The sequence below is a fragment of the Arvicanthis niloticus genome, chromosome 18, assembly GCF_011762505.2.
Source record: "Arvicanthis niloticus isolate mArvNil1 chromosome 18, mArvNil1.pat.X, whole genome shotgun sequence".
In the NCBI taxonomy this organism is placed as follows: Eukaryota; Metazoa; Chordata; class Mammalia; order Rodentia; family Muridae; genus Arvicanthis; species Arvicanthis niloticus.
The window spans coordinates 18,694,223-18,716,394 of record NC_047675.1 but is presented as its reverse complement, the minus strand read 5'-3'; the positions used below and the strand labels follow the sequence as shown (position 1 = coordinate 18,716,394).

The window sequence follows — 22,172 nt, the reverse complement described above, 5'->3', positions numbered from 1 at the left end:
TGCATACTTACTGCTGATGTCAAAATAATGAATAAATAAATTACAGATACAGGAACAGAAAAATCCTGAAAAACTCTATGAGGAGACATGAGAAAAAATCTTCAAGATCTGTGGGTCTAATATAACATCACCAAGTTCTCTTTTATTTCTTAGATGAAACTCTTTTGGAAAAACTCTACATTCCACGCTTAAAAACAATGGAGGAGAACTCACCAAGAGTTGTATGAACCTTTAAAAAAAAAAAAAGATTATAGCTACCATGTCAGTTAGCTTAACCTGAACAACCTAAAGGGAAGAACTAGTCGCTCTGGATCACTGTGTTTGATGTATCAGCACACAGTCATTGGCTCCATGGATTTTGGAAGCCTGGTGAGGGAGGAGCATGTAACTTACCTCATCACAGACAAGAAGCAAAGAAAAAAAAGAAGAAGCTCTAGACAAGATACAGTTCCTGAGAACACACCCTCAAGGGCACATTTCCTCCACCTAGGCCTCACCTCCTGAAGTTTCTAGAACATTCCAAACTAGTACTGCCAGCTGGGACCAAGTCCCCTACACATTAACCTTTAGGCAGACACTTATCTCCCAACCATAACACCTACCCGACTTTTCCTACTGCAATGAATGGTCTACTGGACAAAGAGGACACTGGGCATGCATGTACACAGAGAAACACTATGTTTGGAAGTTGTCCAGTAATTTTTAAAGAACCTATTCATCTAAAATGAACTTACTAAAGGATACTCAGTTTCCCAAAGCACGTGGAAAATCTTAAGTAAAGGACACTAATTATCATCCCTCCACAGCAACAACTAAATAAATTAAAAATACAAGTAAGATTCAATGCAAAAGAAACAATGTCAATGTAACATAATTACAACTAAAATAGAAGGAATGCTGTCCTCTAAAGCAAAGTAAAATAAAACTGTTACCTAAGAATTCCAAGTATGAAAAATAATTTTTCTTTTGCATGTCTTTTTAATCATGTGATGTTTCCAGCTGTCTGCAGAGGGCATGAGGTTGTAACTAACACCTACATCCTAAGACTGTGCCCATGCACGTACTAATCTATGCTGATGCTGTTTGTCTAAGTCACTCCAAGTAAAGCACAGATGGGGACAGGTCCCCTAGGTCACTGTACACTTAAGGATCACTCAGCAACAGGCATCTCAAAAGTGGGTCTTAAAAAATATCTCAGTCAAGAAAGTGTGCTATGTATTTCAGAGAACACTATTAAAGTATGTTTTAATAGTTTCTACTCTTAAGAACTTAATAATTTCTACATGACAACAGAACATAGTAGTAGATAAGGCAAGAATACTAAAAGCCCTCCACTTTACATCCTTTTTTCCATTTTTAATTTTTATTTTCTATGTATGGGTGTTTTGCCTATAGGCCATGTGTGTACAGAACCTGCAGAGACCAGAGAAGCAACATCAGACCCCTGGGACTGAAGCTACAGATCACTGGGAGCCACCATGTGGGTGGTGCCAATTGAACCTAGCTTCATTTCCCTGGTCTACTGGAAAAGCAGTGTTCCTAACCAGTGAGCCATCTCTCCAGCCCTTCAAATCTTTCGTTTGTTTGTTTAACTAGGAATCTTATGCATGACAACAGTTCTAACACTGAGATATACCCTAGCCCCTTAAATCACATTCGTGTCTATAAAACATTGTTAGGTTCAAAGTTCTTTTACATCCAGTATCTCTTTGATACTATGTCAGATGAAGCATCAGAGACACTATGGAATTTGTGCACAGTACTGTATTGTTGGTACTTTCTATCAGAGTAGATCAGCCTCATCCACTAGGGAATTTCTCTCCTCATAAATATCTCCCCCTCCCCAATCTACTGAGGGGGATGTGAACCTATTGATTCATAATGATATTCAATCACGAAACAGTTTAGTGCCTACTGTGTTCAAGAATACATGTGCTGGGACTGAAAAATAAATTAAATATAGCTTGGGAGCCAGGGACATAGCTCAGGAGTAGAACATTTTTTAACACACTGGAGATTAGGAGTTTGATCCCATCAATATTAATTAGTTAATTAATATATAAAAATATATAATTTAGCCTAAGAGGAATAAAACCATTATGGTATTGAGTGGACACAATTGTACGTGGTAACAATACAAAGTGATAAGCACTGAGTGATAACTACCGGGTGGTCACAGAACTGAAGGATAACAGTACTGAGTAATAGCTACTGATAGAATAGTACTGAGCAATAACTACTGAGTGGGAACAGTACTGAGTGATAACTACTGAGTGGGAACAGTACTGGATGACAACAGTATTTAGTGGTAAGTGCTATAAAAGAAAAATGTACAAATTGCTCCAGAACACAAAAGAAAACAATCATCTTAAGATTTTAAGATTTTGAAGTGCTTCCTATCTAAATAAAAATAAATGAAGTATTCATGTTAAGAATTTAATAAAGAAGGCAAACAAAGAATAAAGGAACTAATAAAAATAAAGGTGGAAACAGTGAGTGTGAAGACGTGCCAATGGGATCCAGTTTTTGAAGATGTTCTTTACTTAGGAGTTTTTTGCCTGCATACACATTCTTGAACTTTACATGTCAGTTGCCCATGGGTGCCAGAAGAGGGCGTCAGATGGCCTGGAACTGGAGACATGGGTGGTTGTGAGTCCCATGTTCCGTACTGACAACGGAATCTGGGTCCTCCGTAAGAGCAAGTGTTAACTGCTATGCTGTGTCTCCAGTCCGGCAACCCATTTTAAAAGAGGAGACTTGTATACAGAATGTTCTGATTTTAAAAACTATAAAAAGTACTATAAAACAATACACAATTCTAAACAGGAGAATATGTTCAATGTCATTTAAAATTTTATTTTTTTTATGCATGCGGGTGTTTGGCCTGCATGTATGTTTGTGCACCATATGTATGCTTGGTGTCCATAGAGGCCAGAAAAGGGTGCCCAGTTGCCCGAATCTGAAATTGCACATAGTTGAGAGCTGTCCTGTGGGTGCTGGGAATCGAATACAGGTCCTTTGGAAGAGGAGCCAGCACTCTTAAATACTGAGTCAATTCTCCAGCCCCTCGCGTCAATAAATTTGAAAACCTTCATTTTTTGAAAAATAAAATAACCAAAGTATGTTCACAGAGATGATGACTAAACAGACAGGACCAGAGATAGGAGTACACAGGCAAAGTGGCAAAGCACTGGCTGAGCACACAGACCCTCCTGGGTTTGACAAAGCACTGGCTGAGCATACAGACCCTCCTGGGTTTGACAAAGCACTGGCTGAGCACACAGACCCTCCTGGGTTTGACAAAGCACTGGCTAAGCACACAGACCTGGGTTAGACAGCACCACACTAAAAACAACTTAAACACAACCAACTACCGAAAATATGGAGACATTATCCAAATACAAAACCTTCCACAACATTCCATAAAATGTTGAGGCTAATCTAAACTTCTAAGAACAAATAGTGCAATCCATTGTAAATGGCTCCAAAGCAGACGAGGAGGCGCTGCTTTCATTTCACGACAGCTTAAAATGGTATCAAAAATAAATGACCAAAGCTCACACAGGGATGCTTCTCAGTATTGTCGTACTGTTGGCTGCTAATTTATCCAACCAGCGAAAAGAGCTCTTCACAACAATGGTCTGAGCTGTGACTACACTTACGCATGCCAAATACGGCCCAGTCACAGATTTTCATACAAACCCCAGAGGGAACCATTCTCAGCTTCTAAATTAATCACTGCTACAGACCCATTTTACTGTTCTAATTGAACTACTATAAGGTTGGATTCAGCAGTATATTAATAGATGGAGTAGGATTTATCTACAGAGCCACTATTGGAAGCTCTATTAATAACTTACAGTCTATCCATAAAAATGAAGACATTATCCTGTGAAGAAATACCAAAAACTTCTATAAAAACCCTACATCAATCCTTCAAAAAATTAAAGAATCAAAGATTACTGCCAACTGCTATTATTATATATACTTCATGCCAGAAGTTCAAGTGGCATGGCTGTCTGCCGCCACCGCCACCACCACCACCAGCAGCAGCAGCAGCAGCCCCAGCAGCAGCAGCAGCCCCAGCAGCACCACTGCAGGTTCAGAAACTGAAGGACAAACATTATCAAAGGTAGGAAGACAAGTGTATTTGCAAAAGACATTATCTACCTAACATATACCTTAAAAAATGGAGAAAATCAACCAAATCTTTTAGAACAATAACAATGCCGTCTGTCTGTCCTGGACTCAAAACCATCTTTTATAGCAGTCAAAAGATATAGCTTAAAAATAATAGGAAGTAAAAGACCGGTAATGCAAACTACAAATAACCAAGAATAAGCTCAAAAGACAATAATATAGTAACTAAAATTATAAAACTTTCTGAAAATTATGAAATTAAATAGGTTGAATGAGATTATAAAAGCTCAGTTCTTTAGTAATTAATAAATTTAATGTAATAGCAACTAAATTGCCCTAGAATTGGTGGAACACATGGGGAACCTTGAAAAATTTAGGGGAAAAATGTTGCCAAAAGTACAAGAAAAGAGCCAAGGAAAATTTGGAAACAGAATAACTATGTATATACTTCCAGATATTGAAAGAAACATAAAATTATAGCAATTAAAGCAGTGTCTATGATAACAAAGCAAGTAAAATAAAAGGCTCAGGTGACTATTTAGAGATTCAAAATCAATACAGAAAAGGAGGCAGGGCAGAGGAGATAACTAGTTACCCACTGGAGGGAGAAGGTCACATGACTAACGAATGAAAAGTTCCTACCAATCAGGAAAAGACAAAAGTACCACTGCAAAATGAACCAAGAACTGACTGGCCATTCAACAGGCCAGGAAGGAATCCTTCAAGGACAGTCACTGAGAAAGTTCAAGTTTGTTCCACAGCCAGAAGCCCAGCAGCAGCTGCCACTCCCCAACAAGTGAAAGGCATTTTCACTTCATAGCAATTCCTAGAGTTTGAAAGACTGTACCAAAAAACTTTTTCTTTTTTTTTTTTTAATAAGAAACTGGCATCCCCTCCCTGGCAGCAAGTGGTTGTCCTGAACCAAAGCTCTTGACAAACACCAACCCACAAAGGTCATCTTCTTTCCCTTCATTCACCCCAGGGGAAACTCCGAAGATGTGTAGGGATTTGTGTGTAAGTGTTTACTAAACTACAGACTGCAACAGACAGAAAGACTGCACATGAAGAAATTATGTATCACTACAATGATACAAAAATATTCACAATACATTGGATATTAGTGAGAAAAACAGGGTAATATATGACTCCAACTTTTGTTCAAAATGTTTTCGTAAGTGAAGATCATAAGTACATCCTGAGTTTTTAAGATATATAAATTTTTAAATTGTAAATATGTTTTAAGTGAGAGGATCATACTTTGTGCACTGTACATAATAAACACTATACAATAATGTAAACAAAACTAAAACAAAGTCCCAGTAGTCATCTCTAGGGGATTAGAGGAGAGTTTTATTCTAAAAATTATTTTTTAAAAAGTCCTTTTTCAGTTTCTCTAAATCATTATTGTAATCAATACACACACACACACACACATATATATATATGTATATATATATATATATATATATATATATGAATGTTTCAACATCTTATACCACACAGAGTATGGCTATAAATTTACAAGTCCAACTTTCATAATTCACATGTGCAAACTAATTTCCTTACAGTCACTTGGAAGGTAGTGGCATCAGCACTGTCCTAAAGGCCTCACATACTTCAAACCCCTTGATCTGCACCACAATTCCCAGCCCCACTGCAGAGATGATGAGTGACGCTCAATGATCACGTGACTTGCAAACCATCAGTCAGCTGGCAAGTAGCAAGGGGGTTGTGGGGTGGGGGGACATAACAAAGCAGCCTAGATCCAAAAATCTGTGGATTTGTGCTCTCAACTACCACAGGCTACAGCCTCTTCAGGTGAACTACCTTCTAAACAGCAGGACTGATTTCTAATGCAAAGGCCAGGTCACAAGCAATAAAATAAGCTCGTGGTTCCTTTAAGGCAGTCTGCTAGAGAAACTGCTATACATATCCAAAAGTGTGGCCACTGATCAAAACATTTTCGGAAAACCCTTCCTTTTACTGTCCCCAGAGCACAGTAAACATGTCCCCTCTGAAAATTCTTCCACACAGCTAGAAGTCATTCTTAAACAAGGCTTAGGGTAATTACACAAGCAGCAGCTGTGTTCTGACACAGCACAGCCCCGCAGGCTGGCTTTACTGCACCATCGCCTGTGCGCATTCCCAAGCCCTGCACTCTGGTGGGTTCCACTGTTTACCATGGCCCTGCAGTCATTATTTGCTTACACGCAAAGCTTCAACAGCACTGAAGGCATCAGTGGCAAAGGTTACACTTCATCTGTCCTTGATTCTCCAGAACCTAACACACAGCCTGGCTCACAGAGAGGACTAATTATCACTCTACAGAAAATGCCACACGAATGCCTTGAGTAATGACATCATAGTACAAAATATATATTGCCAAGAAACTATCTGAATCTACAGGCTAATATACATATAAGGCATGTGGAAGGAGATTATAGTAAAAAATGGAAACTTTGTGGAATAATTTCAAAGTATCTAAATATTAAGGAAGCTATAAATCAGTTTTTAGCAGATCTTATCATTTCTAGCTATAGTCCTTGCTCACAAACCAGGGGTGGGGAGGTGCAGTCCAAAGGCCTCGTTATCTAAAAAAAGCAATCTCCTAAACCAAGGATGCAGAAATCACTATAAACTTCCTCAGATAACAATGCAAAACTCACATCTGCTAAACGGAAGACACCGAATGCTTCCTGCCTATGTGCGCAATCGCCAGAGCTCGACCTGGTGCTGACATATAAATCAAAGAGCCTCCCGCCCGGCACTTACTGACACTTGCTACCTGCACATTTGATATGTGTAAGATGGCTGTTTTTATTTACAGCGCAAACCACAGGCTGAATGTAAAACAAGATGCTTAATAAATCCAGAGGACCATAAAACACAGCATAACTCAGATGGCCAGACAGACACTCACTCCTTAATTAAGTGGGTGATGTTCTGCTTAAAACAAAAAGACAACCCAGGGCTACAGCTTAGATTGAGCACTCGGGGTTGCGAGGGCGGCACCAGCCGTTTTCAAGGCAAAGGCTTTAAATCATGAAAAATAAACCATCCAAAGTCTGTATTCAATAGTGAGGAGACAGGCAGGACACAGACTGATTGGGATTAACACATTTTCAGTTATAACAAGTAATTTTACAGAGGATTAGTATCTTGATGGTCTGATCAATATGAAGCACCGCTGCTATTACAGATGAGGAGAAATTGCCCCTCTGGTAATAAAGTGTGCGTGTCTCGCTCTCCTTCATTTGCTCAGTCCATTACTGTAATGGCTCCAGCATTAACAGCTGGGACAATTTAAGCAGCAGGGGTCTGCTGAATTTAAAAGCTGGCAACAGTGGCCCTCACCCAATCCTCCTGCCTGCAGATGTGGTTCCTCTGCCCGCTTGTGCCTGCCACAGGAGGATCGTGTTTTATGAGAACAATGACTACTATTTCCCAATCACTGTCTCATTAATAGTGTTACCAGGCAATAATGTGACTCAAACCAAAACTGCTTGCAGTGTATTAGCTGCTGATTCAACAACAACAACAACAACAACAGCACACAACATTTACCTAAATACAGATTGACATGAGAACCGGCTAGCATCCTTGAAAACTGTAATGTTTTTGCATGTGTTGGCCCAGTGCTCATCTCATATTCTCAAGCAAATAAGAAAGGAAATGTTCATGCTGACAGGAGAAAACTCATCAGCAGAATTTTCCATCTCTGTTTTCAGAAAACAGTGAGGAGATAGAGTGCTGCTCTCGCAAAGAATCCTTATTAACACAGCCCTGGGACTTTAATCACTCACAATGCAGCACAGTGAGCTGAGGTGGCGACACCAGCCCATTTTATATTATTACTGGAGAAACACAGGCCCTTGAGGCTCACCCTTGAGTGATCCAGTCACTAAGTGACAGTGCCATAGGGCAGGCTTAGGGCTGATGCAGAAATCAGAGCTCTTGACTTTTCTGATCACAAACAGTTAAGAACACACTGACTCTCCACCAACGCATCTCCTCGGACCAGAGGCAAGCTGATATGGTCCTTCAAACAAATTCCTATTTGTTTTCTACAGCTGCTAAGCCCTCCACTGCCCTTCATCTGCAGAGCAGTTCTTCAGCCAAACAGAAGGCATGGTCTCTTTATAAGCAGGTCAGTTCCAAAACTACAGAGCACACAAACGCACAGCAGCCGGCCGGGCACTGGGTATAAATGAAAATGCAAGGCTGGTAGTCAGACTGGCAGCCTCGGAGACCAGAACAGTGATGAGTGGGGACAGCAGGGGAAGGAGGAGAAGGTCTCTACTGTCTGAGAACGGTGCCAAAGGTCGGCTGCACCACACTGTGCACAGCAACACTTAAACTAGGCTAGGATATGCTTAAAAATAAGCCCCAAGGACCAAATCTCACCTTAAGGGTTTTGTAGCACCATTTAAAGCACAATGGTTTTAAACGTTCTACATGGAAACCTACAGCTCCAACCCAAGACTTAACCTTTCAAACCCAGGCTAGCCTTGCAAACATGCCAAGAACAAGCAAGCGTTCAGAAATATGTCCCCATTGATGCAAACGTAACTTGTAAATGTGCCCTGACCCAGCCGAGCAGTTCTGATTCCCCTGCCTTACACCGTGAAATCAACCAGTAAGACATATCCGTACAATAACACAAAACCAGACTCTAACCCAACCTTAAATGGATGAGCTCAGCAGAGTTCCAAACTCAGCTCTCTCCCAGAGCCCTTCCTCCCCACTGCTCCAGAAGTGTCTTCTCACAATGAGGTCTTCTAGGCAGCAAAAAGGCATGTTTTCAAAATAACCCTATCAAGGAATCTACCCAACAAGTCCATTAACATCAGCACTCAGGAGACTGTGATAGAATTAACACAAGTTCTAGGCCAGTGGGGTCACACAGTAAACTTGAGGTCAGTCTGGGCTACAGTGACCCTATTTCAAAACAAAGAAAGGAGAGGAGGTAGGGAGAGAAAGAAAGAAGGAGGGCAAGAGGAAAGGAAAAGAAATCTAAATTAAAAAAAACAACAACAGAATACACTAAATATACATGGCAAACTGGCATTTTACAATTGAAAGAAAACACTATAAACCATTGTTGACCACTGCCAAAGCCATGTTCAGTGGATGAATCTTGATTCTCAAAATTAATTGCTACACTATTAGTGTGTGACTAATTTCAAATCCCTAAGTACCTAATCATTTTCCATTATTTCTTTCAAATTCTACTTCCATCTCTATTAAAAAGCCTGATGACCAATACAAGTGGCACTCTTGAGAATCCATCGAATACATATTTATGAGATATTTGCTGTGTTTAGCAAATGTTCAATGCTGGACATAATATAGAAAATATTTTTTTTAAAGTGGGTCCAAATTTCTTGAACTTCATCTTCTAAATGCCCAAACTTACATCACTGACGTTAGATGGGGACTCATGGAGGTAACATGGAAACAAAGGAGAGAAGACAGACATCCCAGAAGCAGAACTGGTCTTTCAATCAGAACTGAAGGGCCACAGTCTCTGAGGAATTGGAGAGTGTTCACTGTGGCACCGGGGAATTCAGGGTTTGTGGGGCTTCAAGGGGGAAGGGTGCATCAGGGTGGGAGTTCAGTGGATACGTTTCTGGCCTTACTTTCACCTCTGCAGTTTCAGATAGAACTGTCTGCATTAGCCATTATTCTTGAACATGGTGAGGGTCGGGAGGCAAGCACTTGCCACTGAGATATTTTTACCCTTTCCTGTAGGCCCTGAGTACAACACAAAGGAAAAGGGGGCAGTCTCCCCAGCAACTTCTGGCTGGTTGGGAGAAACCTGGGCGAGGCAGGGCTCTGTTCACAGGATCTAAGGGGGTAGGTCCAGTTGGCCCCATAGAGCAGGAGAGTTTAAAGTTCATTAACTGCAGTGGATTGTGACTGTCCTTACGTACTCCTCGAGAAACATTTTACTAGTCAGTAGAGGGCTGAAAAGGGCTGATTTTGTTACACAGTAAAAACAGAGATTGCCCAGGAAGAGGGAGGCAGAGGGGTGGAGGCCATAGAATTATCCTGATGGGGGGACAAGGAGAGAAATAAAGGGCCCACAGCTAGTGAAAAGGACATTTCGGCTTGAAAAGTTAAAGATGGAGGGGAACCCTACCAGGGGTGAAGTCTGAGGATGGCAGTGCATGAAGCCAAGGATTATAGTACACGCGAGGCGAGATTTCCCTTCCATGTCCAGTTCATTCAGGGCGACAGTGACCAGTGTGCCGGGAATGCAGAGACAAAGTCGGCTATCAGAAGCAACAACGGAGAGGAAACAGGACTAAGATAAAGAAGTGTTATCTGGGCTGAGGTGAAAGGGGTGAAGGTCTAGGAAACACTGAGGAGAACAAGGGCTGCTCTGGAAGGTTGTGATCTGAAAGTTCCTTAAGGTCTTCAGAGCTGGTGACATAGTGAGTTAACTGAGATGGCGAAGGCTTAGGCACAGCTGGATTAGTTATGACTCCTGAAAGAAATGCTCAGAGCCACCAGTCCCCTCTCAGAGGCCAACTCAACTACTTTAGAGAGTTTGGGCTCCAGATGACTCTCTCAACTGCTTCAAGGTCACGCAAAGATGATGTAGAAAGGGCGTCCGTTCAAGTGCCTCAAAGGAAGGTCCAGCTAAGAAGCGTTAGCAAGTCTGATGATCTGTGTCACCGTTGTCCATTTCAGGATGTAACTGGATGGGCGGAAGAGTGTGAGACTTTTTCATTGGCCAGCTAAGTTCAGAATCAGTCAATAGGTCTCCTCTACTACAACCTTATGGATAACATTCAGAGTTTAACATCATGATTAACATAAGGTTTGTTTAGCAAGATGAACTTAATTGTGTAACTGACTGGACCATGCGCCGCAGTTCTGTAGAAGGGGTTTGTTACATCAGACTCTTGCATGAGGGCCAAGCACCCAGAAGCTTTGTAAGGAGTCAGTTAAAGACAGCATCTAAGTAACAATTTAAAAGAGAAATAAAATCCTATTGGGTCCCTTCACGGGATGCTCTAAGATAGCACATGGATATCCAGAATAATTTCCCAAGCTCATGATGACAGAGTATCTGGCAATCTCCTTTAATCAAGATAGGCGGGCGGTCAGGGTGCAGAAAGGCCCACTACAGCTGTGAGAAGCAATCTTCCAGAAAGAGACAGTATTCCATAGCTTTTAGATTTTTGCCTCAGTATTAAAGAAAATAGGTCTTTCTCAGCTATGGATAGATACTGCAGAGCTAGGGTAAACCAAAGAAGGTCCTATCCTTTATCTGAGCAACATATATGCTCAGGAAGAGGATCATTAGTGAGAAATATAATTGTTCATGTAACATTTTATATGGCAAATTATAATTAGCATTCAGATAACATTTCCAGAGGTGGTCTGCAGTCCCCTGGGAACTGGCTGACCTTGGAGGATAAGGGGGGAAATAGTCTTTGCCCTCTAACCACATTAGAATAGCCTACAAGCATGGTTAGCTAATGCCTAGAACATCAGTTACAATCTGATACTTTTGTATAACAAATCTGGTACTTCTAACTACTGTTGAAGATTTTAATAGCCATATATTTCTAAATAAACTTTGGTTTGACATACATTTTAACCAGCTTTTGTAACTATTTATCTTTGACCTTAGAAACTTTAATACTGTGTTATTCTCTTTGAGAATCATCCTTTAAGTACCTTCACAATTTGCAAAGGCTTTCCTTTTTATTTTTCCCATTCTAGAAACATAATAGCATTAACAAGTGAATGTACTATCTGTTGTGAGAACTTTCTCCCTGGGGAGAGGAGACCAAGTGATGTCTATCCCCTCTTCATAAAGTCCTAATGGCAAACCAAAGTTCAATTTCATCAAAGTTCTCCCTGGAAAACCACTGAGTCTGTTGGACTTAATTACGGAGAACAGGTAAGGAGTTACCAGTGGGTGTGCAGGTGGTGACACTGGAAAGTCCTTACTTGGTACTTATGAGGACATCTCATAGTCACATAGATAATTCTCTCTGGTTTTAGCCTTTTGTCTGTATAGAATCCACTGGGACAGCCTGTTCACCTCCTCTTTTGTGGAGGAGTACTAACAAGTCCTGCTGCCACCATTTTGGACTGAAGGTCTGGAAGACAGGACAGAAGCTCTGTATTGAATCTTGAAAAAAGCCCCACTTGTTTATTTTTTAAAGAGAACATGGAGGCTAAAGAAATCCTTAAAACTCTAAAAATGTTTGTATTTATATATGCATGCATTCGTTTACATATAAACACATTTGAAGGCATAGACATACTTTTATTTTTTTAAAGGAGAAACAATTCGTCCAAACATGAAAAAAGAAACATATCCCAGAGAAGGAGCACTTAAGAGTACATTTCTACCCCGTGTAATAGGGACTACCTTGTAGAACCAGAAGGGCATATATAAGTCTTATCATTAAAATGTTTAAAATTTTTTAATTCAGAAATTCACGTTCTAAAAAGGAAGAAGAATTCAGGGCAGTGGTAAGGCACACCTTTAATCCCACACTCGGGAAGCAATAGGCAGGCAGATCTCTGAGTTCAAGGTCAGCCTGCTCTACAGAGTTCTAGGACAGCTGGGGCTACACAAAGAAACCCTGTCTCTAAGGAACAAAAAAACCCAAACAAACGAACAAAAAAACCCCAAAACAAATCAGGTTAATTGTTCCAAAGAAAGATTTAGGACCATTACTCATCTTTTTTTTTTTAAATTTTAGGTTAGAATTTAGATTATTTTGTATATGTACAAAACGAAGTTGTGCCAAGTTAACAACTTTTAGTTTATATGAGGATTTAGTGGTAAGTCAGTTTGGTAATTAGTACATGATGTAATGAAACAAGACATAATCATATATAAACAGCCTGTTATAATTAATCATACATAAGACATTTTAATAAATCAAGATTTTACACATTATTATTTGTAGGAATTTTTAATAATTTTATTGTGAAAGGAAAACTTATTAGTCAGCATATTACTAGATTTCAAAGAAACAAAAGCAGACACGTGTAGAACAAAGGTGTATTGAGTCAGGGAAGAGAACATTTTTATCTCAGAGGAGAATGGGCCTGAAGAAAACAGGCAGAAATTGCAGGGACTGGAACCCAGCAGAGCGTACCATAAAAAGTATCAAAATTAGAACAAAACATTAAAATAATATAAGATAACATAAAATAAACACCTTCTCAACTCAGGGAACCTGAGCCCGTAGCTAGCTGACAGGGTGGGTAGAATCACAGTCTGACATAGGATTACAACTGCTACGATGAAACACAGCAACCTAGGGAGGAAATGTTTATTTGCCTTACACACCCACATCACTGTTCATCATCAAAGGAAGTCAGGACAGGAACTCAAGCAGGGCAGGAACCTGGAGGGAGGCAGGAGCTGATGCAGAGGCCATGGAGAGTTGCTGCTTACTGGCTAGCTTTCATGGCTTGTTCAGCCTGCTTTCTTATAGAACCCAGGACCACCAGCCCCAGGGATGGCACCACCACCTAATTGAGAAAATACCCTACAGACTTGCCTACAGCCTCTGCTTATGGAGCCATTTTCATAATTGAGATTCCCTCTTCTAAGAAGACTGTAGCTTGTGTCAAGCTGACATAAAACTACCCAGTACAACTGACCACTTGTCCACTTGACACACAAACACATCCCTATTAAGTCACAACCTCTCCTTTCTCATTCAGCCACAAGATCTCACATTAAAAACATAAATAATTTTAAAAGTCCCAGTCTTTACAAATTTAAACACATTAAAATCTCAGCCCCTTTAAAATACCTAGTCTCTTTAAAAGTTCAAAATTTCTTTTAAAGGTTCAAAGTCCTTTAACTGTGGGCTCCTGTAAAAATCAAAATTAACTGAAATACAATCAGATCAAAGAAAAAAACCTTAATCTAGTGTAATAAATAATGCAACATCCAATGTCTGGGATCCACTCACGATCTCCTGGGCTAAAGTGACTTCTCCAGTTCTGGCCTCTGCAGTAGCACACACAGCCTGTGTTCTAAGCTCAGGCAGGTTCCACTCCACCACTGCTGCTGTTCTTGGTGGTTGTCCCATGGTACCAGCATCTCCAAAATGCAGAATCTCTTTCTGCAATTGGGCCACACTCTGACCAGTGCCTCTCCTGGACTCTCTTCAGGGACTCCAGCACTGCTACACAGCACCAAGTTTCAGTTGCTCTCTGTGACCCCTCTTATGCCTTCAAAACCAATACCACCTGAGTGACTCTTACAGTACCAAGTTCAGCTGCCAGCACAAGACACAACCTTGGCCGCCTCTGGAACACAGCTTCTGTGTTGAATCTCAAAAAACATTTCCCAGACTTCACCTCAGTGATTCTGGTCTTTTCTTAATTCTTGCTAATTTCTCAGCTCCAACTGACCACTATCAACTGTCCCAGTTATGCAAAGGTTCCACTTTAGTGGTGCCAGACTCTTGTTAATCACAGCTGAATCTTCAGCCCCAGCTGACCAGAACAACAGAATCTTAATTCTAAATAGCAAATGGCCATGAGTCTTTAACCTTTCCCCTGAAACTTTGTGAGCCAGGCCTCCATCCTCCACATAGCCCTCAGCACTCTTATCCTCCAAGCGACCACAGAACAGCCCACTGAGATCTCAACACCTGGCTTTTCTGGCCCAAAGTTCTGAAGTCCTTCCACACTCCTCCCCAAACACACTGTCGGGTCTCTCATGGCAGTACCCGCTACCCTGGTACCAACTCGTCTTTATTAGAGTTTCTACTGATGCAATGAAACACCATGACTAAAGGAGGAAAGGCTTTGTTTGTCTTAGGATTCCACATCCAGGTTCATCATCAAAGAAGTCAGGACAGGAACGCTACCTGGGTGCAAACATGGAGGCAGGAGCTGCTGCAGAGGCCATGGAGGGTGCTGCTTACTGGCCTCCTCCTCATGGCTTGCTCTGCTGTGGCTGAATGACACAAAGGCTCTGCTCTGGAGATCAGAGGGGTGACAGAATGAGACTGACAAGGGGGGAAAGGAAGGAGAGGAGCCAAGACTGAGGTTAGCCCTCGGGTCTGTAACTCCCCAAGAACAGGGAAAGTGTTTGGTCAAAGGGACTTGTGCCACTCACCCGGACAGAAGTCAAATGAGACATTCACTGACTGTTTAGCCCAAAGTCAATCTGGAGGACTGAGGGACCTCTCAGTGGGGTTTAGTGGGAAAAAGGGAGAGGAGAGTGGGAGAGGAAGAAGAAAAGAGGAGAGAAAGGAGCCATCCAGGGCAGGGAGCCTGGTCATGGCCTCAGGCCCAATAAAACTGGGTTCAGCACCAAAATATTAGAGATCAGGACTGATGAAGGTGACATGGAAATAAAAGACAGAAAACAGACATCCCAGAAGCAGAATTGGTCTTTCAATTAGAGCATCTGAAGGGCCCCAGTCTCTGAGGAACTGGAGTATGTGTACTGTGGCCCTGGGGACTTCAAGCGTTGTGAAGCTTAAAGAGGGGAGGGCGTATCAGCGTGGGAGTTCAGTTCAGCCTCTGCCGTTTCAGATAGAACTGTTCATACTGGCAGTTATTCTTGAACATGGGAGGGTTTCTAGCAAGCATTTGCCAGACTGAGATATTTTTAGCCTTTAGCCAAACTCTGCCAAAACAAGAGTGCTTAGTAGTCACAAACGAGTGCTAGAATTAACAAGGGTCAAGTGTATCAGACATCACTGAGACACTGGAGGCTCTCCGCCATGCAGTCTTCCCTCAACAAACTGCTAATGTCTCTCTCCTACACGGAAGACATGGGCCACTGGAAAAGATGAATTCCACAAAATGCTCTTTTCAGGTAAGCTAATAGTTGCTCAAAGTTTCTAAGACTTTTGGGGAGAAGGAAGACACTGAATTTCATTTTGAAAATCAACATAAAACAGACCGGAAATAACAGAAAGCAACAGTAAGTGTCCTTACTCATTTGTATCACACATTAAAGGTCCAGGAGGAATTTCAAGTGATTTGAAAACTACAATCAAATAACGAAGGCAACAAAACAACAAACAGTGAAAGTGATCGTACTGGAGAAGACATGCAATGCAACAGATGAAGAAGGATTAGGGAGAAGAAAGAAAACAAAAGGGGTCGGAGATATTTCAAGGGTCAGTCTTCATCCCTAATTCCATATACATCCTAAAACCGTGGGATCCTGCAAGTCTGCTCATGATATGCTGGCCAAGTGTCAGCTGCGGAGCAAGGCAGCAAGGCTGGGGCTTGGACAACAGGTTCCTGATGTGGGGTGCTTCGGCTTGCTTGAGTACTTTGAACTATGAGACATGGAAGGCTTCAGAACCTCAGAACCACGGTTTCTCTGACCTTCTGCCCTCCTTCCCAGAATCGAGTTCAAACCAGGATTCCTCTTAGCCAGGATGAGTCTTTGTAACTCAAGGCCTCTTTTCCCAAAACAAACCATAAAGCCTAAAAGTATTACTGTCAACTTCCCAAAGGCCTGACTGACATGAGATCAAAGACCCTGATTTCAAGAGGGCCCTGCCCCATGAGTGAGAGGAAGAAATACACAGGAGTCTAGAAGAATCTACCAGGCAGGACCCCATGAGTTTCATCTCAGCTCTTCCATTAGATCCAGTTTCTTCCAGCCCTGTGTCTACACAACTACCATTCTTCTCCCAAGCTAAACATTAAATCACCATTTTTTCCTGGAAGTCTGGGGCTTCCTTCTGAACCTTCCCATCCCAGTTACAGTTAAACTGGATCTTATTTTCTTTTGTTAGCTGGGACCCAGGCCATGGAGCAGGTCTCTACCACCTCATTCAATCACTTCAAATGCTCTCACAGACAACCAATCTTCTCCTTGAACCTAAATCCAAACAAGGTGTCAGTGAAGATGATGGCAACCAGTTTCTGGACCTTCTCAATAACTGAGTATGTGGCAGTTACATGAATAGCACAGTTGGAGACAACAAAAAGCTTTCTATTCCTTCCTCCACACTTGCTCCTGAGCATCATCTCATCCCTGAGGGTGTGGCTGCACCTTTCACAGTATCCTTTAAAGTGTGCTAGTTTGCTTTCTCTTGTTATAATAAACACCAAGACAAAAGCAGCTTACAGGTTACAGCCAGTCACCAAGAAAGGGATGCCAAGGTAGGAACCAAAGGTGAGAGTACCAAAGGTAGGAACACAGATGAGCCCTGTTAAAAGGGTTGGTTCCCCGCTGGCCCATTTAGTCAGGGGTGCCACTGCCCACAGTGACCTAGGCCCTCCTATATCTAGGAAATGCCCCACAGACATGCCCACAGACCAATCCAATGGAAGCAATTCCTCTTCTCAGATATTTCAAATTGATATTGAAACTAACCAGGACGGTAAAAAGCGACCAAACTCAGTGAAGACCACAACTACTTTGCCCCTGGGGCACACACATGCACATTCACATGGATGGCTACAGGTGCCATACATCCTCACACACACATGCAAACACACAGTGAATGGGGCCTCACAGTTGCCCAGAGAGTCATCCAATCGTGACACTACTGCCTGGTTGAAGAAACACAAGCCCCAAGTATGAATCTTCATTCTAATAGAGGAATAGGAGGCCTAACGGTGTAACTTCAGCCAAATATATCTGGCAAATACTACTGAGCCATGCTAGTGCAAGAAAAGCTCAGGTTAAAATGGATACATGCATGTGCGCTCTGACACATCAACACGGACTGAACGATGTTTTGCTGGAAAGCCAGCTACTTAGTCCAATCTTCTCCCTTCGGATTTAGAAAGTACATAAAGTCTACAGTACAAGCAACTACAAGTGAAAAAGATATAACCTAAGTTATTACAAAGAGCAAAGGAGAACCAAAGGTAATTACTATAGAAATGACCGTACTCAATTCAAAAAGCAAACAAGAAACTTTTGTGACTTCAGGACAAGTATTTCAAAAGCTTAACACACTGGCTCGGGACTGTAATCCCAGCTTATTAGGAAGCCAAGGCAATAAATATACCTAGGAAATATAAAGAACTCATAAAACTTAATAAGCTAACAACAACAATAAAACTGGGTAAAAAAAAAATGTGAATGCACACTTCACACAGGGCTGGGGAGATGGCTTGGTGCTGAAGAAAGGAACTTCATATTCTCAGAGGCCAGGTAAGTGCTAGGTAGGAGGAGTGGGGTTCTGCCTCTAGTCTCAGGACTAATAAAGTATGAACAGGGGATCCCCAGAGGAAGCTAGCTAGCCAGACAAGCTGTTATCTGAAAGTTCAGGCTTCAACTGAGAGACTCAGCCTGAATAAAAAGGTAGAGATTGATAGAGGAAGATGCCCCACATCTACCTCGGGCCTCTACACACATGCACATCCACAAGTATGTATCACTACCGTATATGCCCATACCTGCACGCAAACACATCCATACACACTTACCACACACACAAGAACAAAAAAGAATACGCACATGTTCATTAAGTATATGATAATGTATAATATCATTGGTCATCAAGGAAATACAAATGAAGACCACAATGAACTACTACCTCGTGGTCACCATGAAGGCTACAATGAAAAGACAAACAGTAGCAAGCTATGACAAGGACTTGAAGAAATTCTAACCCTCAGAGCCTCTATGAGCACTGTGGAGTAGCACAGTCTGTGAAGCAAACTGTGTGGCAGTTTCTCTAAAGCACAGTCTTATAATGTGAGTACCAGCTCAACTACCAAGCCTCTACCCTGTCCATACAGAAAGTAGCCTGCAACTGATCAGGGTATCAAGTTTCATGACAGCCACAAGAACAGAATCAAATTGTTCACCAAGCATGGCATGTCCTTGACGCAACTACAGTCACGTGAGAAGAGGTAATCTACATTAAGGGACTGCTTCCATCAGACTGGCCGGTGGGCATGTTCATGGGACATTTTTTTGGACAATTGATTCATGGTTGATATGGAAAGGGCCCAGCCCAACTGTGGGTGGCCACCCTGGGCACATGGTCACTATCAGAAAGGTAGTTGCACAAGCCATGAGGGGCAAACCAGTAAGCAATGTTCTTCCATGGCTTCTGCTTCAGCTCCTCCCGTGAGTTCTTGCCTTGGCTTTCCTCAGTGATGAAGTATCACAAGACAGTGATAAACACTTTCCTCCCCTGGTTGCTTTTGGTTATGATGTTCTATCACAGCAACAGAAAGAATAGTAAGTAAATAAGTAAGTAAATAAACAAACAAATATATAAATGTGGTATGTCCAGAAATAGGAATACCATCTACTGGGTAATAGGAGTATGGATAAGTGCTATAAGATTGATGAACATGTGTGTACATGTGTGATGGGTGAAAGCAGCCAAACAGAAAGGTCACATATCATATGATTCTATTTATATGGTAATCTTCTGGGGCTAGAGATGGCTCAGTTAATAACATGCTTGCCACAAGCAAAAGGACCTGAGTTTGGACTGCCGCTAGCCCCCATGTAAAAAGCCAGGTGCAGTGCATGCCTGTAATCCCAGCTCAGGAAAGGTGAAGACAGGACGATCTCCAGGGCTTGCTGACAAGCAAGTCTAGCCCAGTTAATGAGCTCCAGCTACCATAAGAGATCCTGTCTCAAAATAAGGTGGAAAGCAATTAAAGAAGAAACAACGTGGAGCTTTGGTCTTCACACACCTGCACATCCACCTGCATACGTATGTACAGACATACACAGTCAACAGGAAAACAGACAGACAGACAGACACACACAAAACATCCATAAAAGGTAGTCCTAGCAAACAAATAAAAAAAAAAATTAGTGTTGCCTAGACACAGAGGAAATTGCAAATGGATGCATTCCCCAGTAGAAACAGAAACAGAGATACATGATTGCTCACAGCTTTTTTTCTTAATGGTCTCCAGCCTGTAACAATCCAAACGCACAGCGACAGGTGAGTGAATGAACAAAACGTGGACTCACACAAAATGCACTATTACTCAGCAACAGAAACAGGACAACTTGATAATACGTGCGTTAACATGTATAGGTGGCAAAAATTATTGTGACCAGTAAAAAATGACACCAGGGTATGTACTGTATGCTTCCGCTTATATAAACAATTCTAGAAAACATAGATTCAGCAATCATGTCTGATCACATGACTGCCTGGGGGTAATATAAAGAAACTGACTATAAAAAAAAATAACTTTTTAAAGGAGATAGTGAGATGTTCTCTATGCAACTTGAACATTTTGCATAGATGTACACTGTTGAAACTTATCAAATGGTTCACAACAAATGATTACAAGATAATCTGTATAAACTATACCTTAATTTAGCTGAACAGAATGACAATCATTCATGACTACTGTAATGCTGTCTAAAATTTAAAACAGCTACCTGTGCTCTGTATCGGCCAATATTTCAATGTTTTTCACAAACAAAAACAAAGCTAGGCGATTATAACATCACAGGGACTGATTCTGATCCCCTAATCCCACCTAGAAAACAAACGGCCCTGAGCAAAAGACAACTTCTTCCAGACTGTTTCCATGTCTGTAAAATACATAACTCAGGCCATCACACAAAAGACTCAAAATGTTCAATCCTTAGGTTTACTGGCTTAAGAATCTTACAAGACAAAATTCTATGACAGCAAGTACTGTACCTGCTTTATTTCCCACTGATCCTCACTGCCAATATTTACCTACCATAGAATAAACACCAAACTGCATATCCAAAGGCCTTTGACCAAATGAGCAACAGACAAGAGAACCTTTTAAGATGAGCAGAATCTGTTGCGTCCACTGAGGCTGTGAGGAACACACAGTAGACCCAAACCATGCAGGATCTTTAAGGCTGGGTGAAGTTTTATATTTATCCTAAGTAACAGAGACCCTTAATAGACTTTTAAGCAGGTGGCTGCCACTGGGTCATAACTAGATTTAAACTTTGAAGAGAAAAAATCACTCTCTATAGAGCATGGACAAGGATCACGTGATTGGGGAGGGAGGAGGATACAGAAGATCTAAGATGAGAGTGAATATAGCCCAATCAGGAGCCCCTTGTGACAATCCACTGAAGTGACCATGGTAATTTCACCCAAGGTAATAGAAATGAAAAAGTGGACTGAAGGCTGATAAGTTAGAACAAATCAATAGGTCTCAACTTTGGGAATGGCGAAAAGGAAAACATTGAGCTTCCAGTGCTCATCTTCAAAATAGACTGTTTATACTCTACCTATGTAATATCTGTCTTTGCTATCTGCTGCAATGATAGGAAATAATTATGCATTTAATGTAGGTGTCCGATACAAAAACTGCTGCAAATAAGTCGCTGTTGCTGTTATTACTGTCATCCCCTGGAATGTCCACTGTCAGAAAGCTGAACAGCGAGGAATGTACTATCCACAGAAGCTTTGTAAAGCGTATTTGATGTGCTGACCACTCAGACGAGTCATCTGGCTATTGAGGCAATGCTCCAGATAAAAACACGTCACCGTACAGATTCTGTAGCTCAGTTGCTCTCGAGCTGAAAAAGCACAGGTGGTAAACTGGTAAACTGAGGCACGAGAGTGGCTACAAATATAACCAAGGAATAGGTACAGAAGCAGGACACGGACATAGATGTCTATCTTTTCATTTCTGACCAAGTCTAACTGTATCCAGATCTGCATCCAGAGCAATACGAATTTACAGCACAGATGTGCGCGCGCACACTCACACACACCACGTCTGCAGGTCTCTTGCAAACAAGGCCCTGACATCTCTTAGCTTAACGCCGAGCATCCACTCACCCATCCCAGCGGGTCCGCAGGTTCCCTGCCTCTAGCCCCGGACTGACGCAGAAACCCAGCTGTCCGGAGCCCCACATACCTTAGCTTCCCGCTCTCGTTCCTCCGCTGTCTGGACGCGCTTCATGCTGCTACTAAAGCCGCCTTCGCCACCGTGGGCCGTGTCCGCCCTCGCCCCTAACCCCGCCTCCTGTGTGTAGTTCTCTCAACGGCTCTCTCCCGCCTGGCGCCATCCTCTCGAATACCTAGAAGAACTACCCCTCCCAGAATGCTCCGCGAGACTCCCGAGAA

General features: G+C 41.8%; 1 protein-coding gene across 2 annotated transcripts in view; it reads right to left on the bottom strand.

The window, feature by feature from the left end:
• Nucleotides 1–22,141, bottom strand: part of Fto (FTO alpha-ketoglutarate dependent dioxygenase) — a 345,735-nt gene extending 323,594 nt beyond the window's left edge. Inside the window, exon 1 of one of the 2 annotated variants that reach the window (XM_034523083.2) lies at nt 21,964–22,141. In XM_034523083.2, coding sequence (XP_034378974.1) covers nt 21,964–22,008 — 45 coding nt within the window. In that variant the 5' untranslated portion in view covers nt 22,009–22,141. Of the gene's footprint in view, nt 1–21,884 lie in introns of both variants that reach the window. The other variant, XM_076915616.1, reaches the window with a different exon arrangement.
• Nucleotides 22,142–22,172: the final 31 nt, after the last annotated feature.